Genomic DNA, 11999 nt, shown 5'->3' on the forward strand with positions numbered 1-11999 from the left:
GTGGTAAAAGCATAAGCTTTTGTTTTTCCATTACCATTGATGGCACCTAAGACCGGAGAATCCTCTAGAAAAGGGAAAGGGAAGACAAAAGCTTCCACCTCCGAGTCATGAGAGATGGAAAGATTCATCTCCAAAGCCCATCAAGACCACTTCTATGATGTTGTGGTCAAGAAGAAGGTGATCCCTGAGGTCCCTTTCAAGCTCAAGAAGAATGAGTATCCGGAAATCCGACATGAAATCCAAAGAAGAGGTTGGGAAGTTCTAACAAAACCCATCTAACAAGTCGGCATCCTAATGGTTCAAGAGTTCTATGCCAATGCATGGATCACTAGGAACCATGATCAAAGTAAGAACCCAAACCCAAAAAATTATCTCACTATGGTTCGGGGGAAATACTTAGATTTTAGTCCGGAAAATGTGAGGTTGGCGTTTAACTTGCCTATGATGCAAGGAGATGCACGCCCCTACAATAGAAGGGTCAACTTTAATCAAAGGTTGGACCAAGTCCTCATGGACATATGTGTGGAAGGAGATCAATGGAAGATTGACTCCAAAGGCAAGCCGGTTCAATTAAGAAGACTGGACCTCAAGCCTGTGGCTAGAGGATGGTTGGAGTTCATCCAACGCTCCATCATCCCCACTAGCAACCGATCTGAAGTTACTGTGGATCGGGCCATCATGATCCATATCATCATGATTAGAGAGGAAGTAGAAGTTCATGAAGTCATCTCCCTTGAACTCTACAAAATAGCCGAAAAGCCCTCTCCTGGGGCAAGGCTAGCTTTTCCTCATCTTATTTGCCATCTATGTTACTCAGTTGGAGCTTCCATAGAAGAAGATATTTCCATTGAGGAAGAGAAGCCCATCACTAAGAAAAGGATGGAGCAAGCAAGAGAGCCCATTCATGGAGCTCAAGAGGCGCATGAAGCTCATCACCATGAGATCCCGGAAATACCTCAAATGAATTTTCCTCCACAAAACTATTGGGAGCAAATCAACACCTCCCTAGGAGAATTAAGTTTCAACATGGGACAACTAAGGGTGGAACATCAAGAGCACTCCATCATCCTTCATGAAATAAGAGAAGATCAAAAAGAAATGAGGGAGGAGCAACAAAGACAAGGAAGAGACATAGAAGAGCTCAAGGACATCATTGGTTCCTCAAGAAGGAAACGTCACCATCACTAAGGTGGACTCATTCCTTATTCTTACATTCTCTATTTTTCGTTTTCTCTATGTTAAGTGCTTATCTATATTTGTGTCTTATTACATGATCATTAGTAGTTAGTAACTATATCTTAAAGTTATGAATGTCCTATGAATCCATCACCTCTCTTAAATGAAAAATGTTTTAATTCAAAAGAACAAGAAGTACATGAGTTTCGAATTTATCCTTGAACTTGGTTTAATTATATTGATGTGGTGACAATGCTTCTTGTTTTCTGAATGTATGCTTGAACAGTGCATATATCTTTTGAAGTTGTTGTTTAAGAATGTTAAATATGTTGGCTCTTGAAAGAATGATGACAAGGAGACATGTTATTTGATAATCTGAAAAATCATAAAAATGATTCTTGAAGCAAGAAAAAGCAGCAAAGCACAAAGCTTGCAGAAAAAAAAAGAGAGAAAAATAGGCGAAAAAAATATAGAAAGAAAAAGAAAAAACAAGCAGAAAAAGCCAAGAGCTCTTAAAACCAAGAGGCAAGAGCAAAAAGCCAATAACCCTTAAAACCAAAAGGCAAGGGCAAATAAAAAGGATCCCAAGCCTTTGAGCATCAGTGGATAGGAGGGCCTAAAGGAATAAAATCCTGGTCTAAGCGACTAAACCAAGCTGTCCCTAACCATGTGCTTGTGGCGTGTAGGTGTCAAGTGAAAACTTGAGACTGAGCGGTTAAAGTCAAGGTCCAAAGCAAAAGAAGAGTGTGCTTAAGAACCCTGGACACCTCTAATTGGGGACTTTAGCAAAGCTGAGTCACAATCTGAAAAGGTTCACCCAATTATGTGTCTGTGGCATTTGTGTATCCGGTGGTAATACTGGAAAACAAAGTGCTTAGGGCCACGGCCAGGACTCATAAAATAGCTGTGTTCAAGAATCATCCTACTGAACTAGGAGAATCAATAACACTATCTGAACTCTGAGTTCCCATAGATGCCAATCATTCTGAACTTCAATGGATAAAGTGAGATGCCAAAACTATTTAAGAGGCAAAAAGCTACAAGTCCTGCTCATCTGATTGGAGCTATGTTTCATTGATAGTTTGGAATTTATAGTATATTTTCTTCTTTTTATCCTATTTAATTTTCAGTTGCTTGGGGACAAGCAACAATTTAAGTTTGATGTTGTGATGAGCGGATAATTTATACGCTTTTTGGCATTGTTTTTAGTATGTTTTTAGTAGAATCTAGTTACCTTTAGGGATGTTTTCATTAGTTTTTATGTTAAATTCACATTTCTGGACTTTACTACGAGTTTGTGTGTTTTTCTGTGATTTCAGGTATTTTCTGGCTGAAATTGAGGGACTTGAGCAAAAATCAGATTCAGAGGTTGAAGAAGGACTGCTGATGTTGTTGGATTCTGACCTCCCTGCACTCAAAATAGATTTTCTGGAGTTACAGAACTCAAAATGGTGCACTTCCAATTGCGTTGGAAAGTAGACATCCAGGGATTTCTAGCAATATATAATAGTCTATACTTTGCCCAAGTTTAGATGATGCAAACTGGCATTCAACTCCAGTTCTCTGCCCAATTCTGGCGTCCATCGCTAGAAACAAGTTGCAAAGTGGAGTTCAACGCCCAAAATGGCACAAAAGCTGGCGTTCAACTCCAAGAATGACCTCTCCATGTGTAGACTTCAAGCTCAGCCCAAGCACACACCAAGTGGGCCCCGGAATTGAATTTATGCATCAATTACTTATCTCTGTAAACCCTAGTAACTAGCTTAGTATAAATAGGACTTTTTACTATTGTATTAGACATCCTGGATTGTATCTTTTGATCATTTTTAGATCTCTTAACCTCCATGGGAGGCTGGCCACTCGGCCATGCTTACCCTATATTCGCTCATGTATTTTTAATCTGACTGAGATTTACAAGGTGACCATAGCTTGCTTCATACCAACAATCTCCGTGGGATCGACCCTTACTCACGTAAGGTTTATTACCTGGACGACCCAGTGCACTTGCTGGTTAGCTGTATCGAAGTTGTGACAAATTATGAATTGAGATTAGAGCACTAAGTTTTTGGAGCCATTACCAGAGATCACAATTTCGTGCACCATGGAGCGAGGGATATCATGCGCTGGCGATGTCGGAGGTTGAACGGAGCGGGGGGTGGCCACCTGTAAGGACACTCCGACGATCAAGTCAGAATCCGTACTGGTGGGTGGCAGAATTAGGTAAGAATGTGACGTAACTTGGGGGGAGAGCTTTTCTCTCCCCTTATATACTGTGCTAGGTGGGCCTAGTGATGGCCTAGCCCAATGGTTGAGGGGTTGTGAGCTGTCACATCCCACGTGGGCAGGTTGTCCCGTACTTCGGGTTGGGACACCGGATATTGCCCCGAGGATACCGACCCGAGCGATGACATACTCTGGGTGGTAGGTCGGTCGGGCCCTGGATCGGTTGTTAGAACCGACCCGTTGAACTCCTTTGCTGGAGGTTTGGTCCTGGGTGGGGCAGTGCCCCGACCGGCAACTTCTTGGGCTGGACTCGGCAGTCCGTAACAGTGCCCCCAATGCGCCAGCCTTGAGGTCTGAGGCTCGTGGCTGGGCGCGTTTGTCTTATTTTCTGAGGCGGCAAATTTTCTTCTTTTTCGGGAACTCGTTGATGGCGTTTCGTGTCACTCACGCATGGTCGCTTCGACCTTTGTGCTGTTTTCTTGGTTTTGGCACTGGGCATTAAATGCCCATCCTTTCATTGATTTGAAATTTTGGGTGGAATGGCAAATATGCCCCTGCCTTTTGGCACTCTTCCTCGACGGTTACGCTTTTCTCCCCTTTTTTATTTCGTAACCTCCTCTTTTCTTTACTTTTCCTTTTCCTCATCTCTTATTCTTTCGTACTGCTGCTCCTGCCCTTGCTTCTGCTTCGAACATTCTTGTTCCCTGCTGTTGCTTCGATCATTCTTGCTCGCAGTGCCCCACCTTCCTTCCTATCTGCTTCTTACAGATTCTGCTTCTTTTGGTAAGCTTTCGTAGCTTTTCCCCTTTTTGGTTGCTTATTTCCAGTTTTTGTGTATTTTTTCTTGTGTGCCTAGGTTTCTTCATTTTGCTTTTCCTTCTTAGAGGGGGTGCCACTGGATTTTCTTGCATTTTTACTTGCGTTTCTGGGTTAGTATAGGGGGGCTAGAGGGTGATTCATAGTTCTCTTTTCAATTTTTCTGTTTTGAGGGTTTTTGACTTCCCGTCTTGACTGAGTGGTGCCCCCGCTGTAGGTATGACCGAGCGTCTTGCTTCCTTGAGTCAGGCTCAGCGCCCTCTAGCCGACTTTGTCGACCACTATGCCTGGGTTTCCTCCGATGTGAAGGATACTCCTTCTAGGATTACAAAGGAGGGGCTCCAGAAACTACGACAGTCAGGGCTCTTGTGTGGAGGGGGTCCTGAGGAGGCGCTCTATCAAGTCTATGTCCCTGCTGGTCGGGAGCGTGTCTGTCAAAAGAACTTGGCTTCCCCTCGAGTTATTGATACGAGCCTATGTTCACGACCTTGGGGCTTCGTCTACCTTTTTCTCCTTTTGTTATGGGTTTATTAAATCGCTGTGATGTTGCACCGTCGCAGCTTCACCCAAATAGTTGGGCCTCCATCCGGTGCTTTGAGATGGTTTGCGAGTACCTGGAGCTGCCGATCTCAGTGAATGTCTTCCTCTACCTCTTCTTGCTCACGAACCCTTCTAGCCATGGGAAGGCTAAGAAGGGTTATATGTCTTTTAGGGCCCAACAGGGGCGCAGAATCTTTAGCCTATTTGAGGATTCCTATCATGGTTTTAAGTCTACCTTTTTTAAGGTTAGACCGGTCGAGGGTCATCAGCCTTTCTGGCTTACAGCTGAGGGGGTTAAGCAGATCCCGACCTACTGGAGCTTTGGGGCAGGGTCCGACTATCTTATAAAGGTATCTTATGATTGTCTGAGCCCGGAAGATCGCAATATTGCCGATATTTTATTGGCCATTTTTAGTAAGAAGAACCTTAATCTCCGTATGGTGATGGGGGACCGGGAGGCCGGTCGGTCGTATGTTGGTGGGTTCCTTTTTCCTTTGAGTTCTTCTATTCTTTAATTTTCTATTGTTGACACCTTTTCTCTCCTTTTCTATACTCACAGTTTCCATGGCTGGCGGGAAGAAGACTTTGGCTGACTTGATGAATCTCATCAAGGGGGACGAGGAGGGTGAGGATGACTCTTCGGCGGCCCCCACGGCTAGTCAGGAGCAAGGGAAAATCGGGGAAGCCAGTGGTCAGGTGGACGGGGCCGACCAGGCTCATCTGGAAAAGGTTGTTCCTCCCGAGAAGGTTACTGGGTTTGATGGTTTGGAGACGGAAATTTTTGAAGATGATTTTGGTTTTGGTGACGATGAGCTGAAGGTTGTGGGTAATCCCAAGAAAAGAAAGCGAGCTACCGAGAAGGAGCTCTCGGTTATGGAGAAAAACTTTGATGCTGGGGGTTTCATCGAGTCCCAGTTGCTCCCCGGCACTGAGGAGTTTTTCCATGAGGCCGACCTTTCCGGGCAGGCCAGGTGGATCTACCATAGTCTTCTCCGAGCTGCTGCTATCGCCAAGAAGGTGGAGCTTGTCTTGGGTAACTATCATGCTATGGAGGTAAGGTTTCGTAACTCCCAAAAAGATCTGACGGACTCACGATCTCGGGAGGAGTCTTTGAAGACGAAGTTGTCCGAGCAGGAGAAGAAGGCTGAGGAGGATGTCAAAGAGATTAATAGGCTGGTGGATCGGGATATGGCCTTGATGAAGGATCTGAATACCTCCCGTGGTGAGACTGCTGCCATGAAGAAGAGGATTGAGGAGTTGGAGGAGAAGCTAAAGTTGGCGGAGAGCTCGATGGAGACTGCTTCTCAAGAGATGGCTGCCCTGAAGAAAAAGAACAAGGAGCTTGCAAAAGGGGCTCGTGAGGCCGTCAAGCTGACTGAGGAAGGGATAAAGCTGCAGGTGACCGTTCTGACTCCCGATCTTGACTTTTCCTAAGTTGGTGCGATGAAGACTGTGGAGGCCGGGAAGATTGTTGATATTCTCTAAACGCTTGGATGGATGTTTCCCGATTTTCTTTGCTCTTTGTTTTATTTTGTAACTTGTTCTTTAATCTGGGACCTATTATGAGGCGCCCTTTGGCTGTACCGAATACTTTTTCTTTTTGATTTTAAGACTGCTGTTTTTAGTTATTGCTAGTTTTATTCGGGCCGTCGTGGCCTTGCTTTTACTTTTTGTTTGCTCGGGTCGTCGCGGCCTTTTGATTTACCGCTATCATGGTATTTATCTGTTGTTGCTTATCTGAGCCGATTTGTTTTCTTTTGGTCCCATATGGTTCCCAGGGTGATCAGTCCCGGGTTTTCGTTAGGTCAACCATTCGCCTTTTTTGTCTCGCTTGTTATTTTGATTTGAGACTTTGCAAAAAGTAAACTTATCATATTGTTAGGATTCTGAGACAAGGAAATAATGTAATGCGTAATTAAGTGAAAGATAATAGAAGGAAATGACATGATTGTAGAAAAGAGAGACACAGAAAGAGAATGTAAAGGTGGAACATAGGAGGGGGTTGAGGTTGTCAAGTCGTGTGGTCGCCCCTCCTTACGAGTAGAACCTCCTGAGGTTTGCCATGTTCCATGTTCTCGTCACCTCGTTTCCATCCAATTTTTCTAGCTTGTAGCCTCCTTTACCAAGGACTTCTCTTACTCTGTAAGGTCCTTCCCAGTTCGCGGCTAGCTTGCCTTCCACAGGTGTTGGTGGTCCTATGTCGTTACGTCGCAAGACCAGGTCGCCTTCTCCTAAACTTCTCTTCAGTACCTTGCCATTGTACTTTAGGGCTATTCTTTGTTTTATTGCTGCTTCTGCTAGCTGTGCCATTTGCCTCGTCTCGTCAGCCAAATCCTTTTCAATCACCTCACTTCCTCCTCCAAGGAGTAACCTTGGGCTTGGTTCCCCGATCTCGACTGGGATGACTGTGTCGATCCCGTATGTGAGTCGGAAGGGGGTTTCGCCGGTAGATGACTGGGGGGTGGTTCTGTATGACCACAAGACTGAACCTAGCTCGTCTGCCCATGAGCCCTTCTTCCATTCAAGTCACTTCTTTAACCCCTTTAGGATAATTTTGTTGGCTACTTCTACCTGTCCATTTGTTTGGGGGTGCTCGACCGAGGAGAATCTCTGTTTGATCCTTAGTCCTTCTAGGAACCCTTTAAACTTCTTGTCGTGAACTGTGTTCCGTTGTCCGATATGACGGTCTCCAGAATTCCGAATCTAGTGACCACCTATTTCCACATGAACTTTTGGCAATTTGCTGCGAATATGTTGGCTAGTGGTTCTGCTTCCATCCATTTGGTGTAATAATCTATGGCCACTATCAAGTACTTCACTTGCCCAGGCCCTGGTGGGAATGACCCCAAAAGGTCGACTCCCCATTGGGCGAAAAGTCGGGGAGCCTTCATCAGACTGAGCTCCTCAGGAGGTGCTTTGTGGAAGTTAGCATTTTCTTGGCACTTTTTACATTTTTCACGAACTCCTGGGCATCCAACATCATTAAAGGCCAGTAGTACCCTGCTCGGATGATTTTCCTTGCTAAAGATCTTCCCCCGATGTAGTGACCACAACACCCTTCGTGGACTTCTCTTAGGACGTAGTCCGTCTGGTCGGGGCGTAGGCATTTGAGTAGGGGCTGGTGGAGCCCTCGCTTGTACAACTGTCCTTGTATGATTGTGTATTTAGGAGCTTCCCTCTTTATAGCCTGTGCTTCCTTTTCGTCCGGGGGTGCTTCTGCATGATCCAAATATCGGGAGATGGGATCTATCCACGAGGGGGGTTTGGCACCTGAGCTGTGCACATGACAATTTCAGGTTCCGTTGCTAGCCCTTGGATCAAGGATCTGTTCCCAGTGCCGGGTTTGGTGCTCGCGAGCTTGGAAAAGGAGGTTGGCTCGGGTGTTTCTTTCTCTGGGGACGTGCTGGATTGTGACCTCTTCGAAGTTTTTGCATGGTGCTTTTACTTTTTCCAAGTATTTTTGTAGCAGCGCATCCTTGGCTTGGTAGCTGCCATTTACTTGGGAGGTGACGACTTGGGAGTCGCTGCTGACTTCTACCCTTGACGCTCCGACTTCTTTGGCTAGCATCAGTCCCCCTATCAAGGCTTCATACTCGGCTTGGTTGTTGGAGACTGGAAAATCAAACTTGATGGATTGCTCAAAGGCTACTCTTGTCGAGTTTTCGAGGATAATTCCGGCCCCTCCAAATGTTTGGTTGGATGCTCCGTCAACGTGGAGCTTCCACCATGTGCTCGGTGTATCGGGGGCCTCTCCTGTGACTTCTACGAGGAAGTCTGCCATGGCTTGGGCTTTGATTGCTTGTCTTGGCTCGTATTGCAAATCATATTGGGACAGTTCTACTGCCTATGCCATCATTCTTCCCGCCAGGTCGGATTTTTGGAGGACTTGTCGGATGACTTAGTCAGTTCTCAGGATGATTGTGTATCCTTGAAAGTATTGTTTTAGCCTTCTAGATGAAGTTAGTAAGGCGTAGGCTAGCTTTTCCAATTTGGTGTACCTCATCTATGCCCCTTGAAGTATTTTGCTGATGAAGTATATTGGGCGCTGGGTCTTGTCCTCCTCTCTGACTAGGACTTCCGCCATCGCTTGCATAGTCACAACCAAGTACAAGTATAGGGGTTCGCTTTCTCTGGGCTTGCTGAGTACGGGAGGTTCCGAGAGTATCCTCTTGAAGTGGTTGAATGCCTCTTCACACTCTGGGGTCCACTCAAAGGTGATTCTTTTTTTCATTAAGTTGAAGAATGGGATGGCCCTTTCAGCTGAGGCTCCGAGGAACCAAGACAGAGCCATGAGTTTCCCGGTGAGCCATTGCACATCTTTGATGCACCCAGGGCTTGTCATTTTGATAACGGCTTTGCACTTATCCGGGTTAGCTTCTACCCCTCTCTGTGTTATCATGAACCCCAGGAATTTTCCCCGCTTCCATGGCGAATGCACATTTAAGCGGGTTAAGCCTCATGTTAAATTTTCTTAGTGCCTTGAAGACAGCCTGGAGATCGTTTATTAGTTTGCTCGGCTCTGTTGTTTTTACCAGGATGTCATCGACATATACTTCTACCGTCTTGCCGATGAGGTTGTGGAAGACTTTTCTCATCAGCCTTTGGTAGGTGGCCCCCGCATTCTTCAGTCTGAAGGGTATTACCTTGTAGCAATAGGTGTCCCCTAGTGTTATGAATGTTGTTTTGTCCTCGTCAGGTCGGTGCATCGGAATTTGGTTGTAGCCAGAGTAGGCATCCATGAAACTGAGGAAACGATACCCCGCTGCCGAGTCAACCAGGGTGTCGATGTTGGGGAGGGAAAAGGAGTCTTTTGGGCATGCCTTGTTCAGGTCGGAGTAATCGACGCACATCCTCCATTTTCCACTGGCTTTTTTGACTAGGACAACATTGGACAGCCATGTTGAGTACTCAAGTTCCTTGATGAACCCTGCTTCTAGCAGTCCCGCTGTTTGCTTGGTGACTTCCTCAGCTCTTTCTTGTGATATCTTCCTTCGCCGTTGGGCTACCGGTTTAGCCTCGGGTTTTATGGCTAGTCGGTGAGACATGAACTCGGGATCTAATCCCGGCATGTCAGATAGGGTCCATGCAAAAAGGTCGCTGTTTGCCCTTACGATCTCTATGAGGGGGCCTTTGAGTTGATGGGGTAGGTTCCTATTTATGAAAGTAAACTGATCTGCCGACTTCCCTATTTGGAACTTTTCCATGTCCCCTTCTGGTTCAGGTCTTGACTTGTCCTTCATCCTGACATCCAGATCTGCTAGGAATACGCCAGCTACCTTCTTAGATTCTTTCCTTAAGGAGAGGCTGGCACTTTCGTAGGCGACTGCCGTCTCTAGGTCTCCCCTTATGGAACCAATTGTTCCCTTGTCCGTTATGAACTTCATTGTTAGGAACTTGGTGCATATTACAGCTGAGAATTCATTGATAGTTTTCCTCCCTAGGATGATGTTATAAGCAGTAGAGTCTCTAAGGACTACAAAGTCTGCCATAACCGATTTCCTGGTGTCACCAGTTCCTAGGCTGATTGGGAGAGAGATCGGCCCATCGAGTTTGATGTAGTTGTCACCTAGTCCTATGACTCCGTGTTGGTGATTTTTGAGGTCGGATTCTTTGAGTCCCATGGCGTCGAACACGTTTCTAAATAAGATATTAAAGTCGGATCCCGTGTCGACGAGGATGCGCCTAACCAGTCCTGATCCGACCATTGTTGTAACTACCATGGGGGTTTTCGGGGAGATCGTTGAACCATTTATCTTCTGGGCCAAAGGATATTGTGGGGTGGCTTTTGCTGTGACGGGGCCATCTGTTGAGATGGAGAGTACCCGGGTGTCCCTTCTCGCTGCCGACTTGGATTTGGGGGGCTGTCGCACCCGACCATAATGTTGACCACGAAAGTTGGGGGGTTACTGGTATCTCCTGGGGGTTCTTACCTTGGCTTGACAGTTCAGCTCCGATCTTCCTCGGAGCGCTCCCTTTCCCGCCTCCTCAGCTTCCTGATGAGCAGGGAGAATTTGCTCAGTTTTCCCTCTCTGATGGCCTGTTCTAAGGCATCCTTGAGGTCGAAGCAGTCTTGTGTTTTGTGACCAAATCCCTTGTGGTACTCGCAGTAAACGCTTTTGTTGCCTCCCGTTCTCTCTTTCAGGGGTCTGGGTCTGGATAAGATTCCTTTGTCTGCAATTTGTTGGTAGACTTCTACTATAGGTGCCGTGAGTAGCGTGTAGTTAGTGAACCTTCCTACCCGTGGTTGCTTGGGTAACTTGTTTAGGGTGCCATCCCTGGGAGTTTCTTTTTACCTGTTGACCTGGGGTGTCTGCCGAGCTGGTGGGTTGAGGAGCTGTCGTTTATTGGCTGCTACAACCTGACTGACCTCTTCATCATTGATGTATTCCTTGGCTACACTTTGGATTTCCTGTATGGTCCATTGAAAAATGGAAGATTGATGGTTTAGAAGTTATAGTAAACTCTCGTTGTAAGTATAGTTACTAAACCAAGCAATCAACCTTTCTTACAAACGTTTTGGTTGTCACAAGTAACAAACCCCTTTTTAAAATTGATAACCGAGTATTTAAACCTCGGGTCATCTTCTCAAGGAATTACAGGGAGGTATGTTCTTATTATTGGTTATGAGTCTTGTAAATTGGGGGTTTTGAAAGTAAGGAAGCAGTATGTTGAATGATAATAAGAATAAAATAAATAACTATAAAATAGACTCTTGGCAAGGTATGAAAACTGGAAGTCCTATCCTGGTTATCCTTATCAATTGTAATGAGAATTGGATTTTTCTCCCAGTTTGTTAACCTCTAACTATGAAGGTAAGTTAAGTGGATGAATTAATTCTTATTCTTCAAGTCCTAGTCTTTCCTTGGGAAAAGTTAGAGTTATTGGAACCCGAATTAATTCTGGAAGAATTCTAATTTTCAATCAACCATGAGTTTGATAACTCAAGCGTCTCCAATGACTCAACCAAAGCCATAAGGGAAAAATCTAAATTATTTATATAAATAAAAGAAAGCAATCATAATTCTGAAATACCTCAAATTATATTAAATAAAGAAATCAATTCTAACATGGAGTTCATAAGCCAATCAGGTAACATAACTAATACAAGCATTAAAGCATCTGAAAGTAAAAGAGAAATATAAAATAAAAGGAATATTGAACCTGTGACTGAAGATGAGTTGAACTAAACTAATAGAAATCCTAAAATCATAAATCCTAAGAGAGAGGAGAGAACCTCTCTCTCT

The 11999-nt window shown here is 45.1% G+C and overlaps 1 protein-coding gene across 1 annotated transcript; it reads right to left on the reverse strand.

Annotated features, from left to right (window-relative positions):
• Positions 8048-8536, reverse strand: LOC107633440 (uncharacterized protein YpeP-like). Its single transcript, XM_016337069.1, has one exon. It carries the CDS (start codon positions 8534-8536, stop codon positions 8048-8050), a length of 489 nt encoding a protein of 162 aa, XP_016192555.1.

This window comes from Arachis ipaensis, chromosome B03 (genome assembly GCF_000816755.2).
Source record: "Arachis ipaensis cultivar K30076 chromosome B03, Araip1.1, whole genome shotgun sequence".
NCBI lineage: Eukaryota > Viridiplantae > Streptophyta > Magnoliopsida > Fabales > Fabaceae > Arachis > Arachis ipaensis.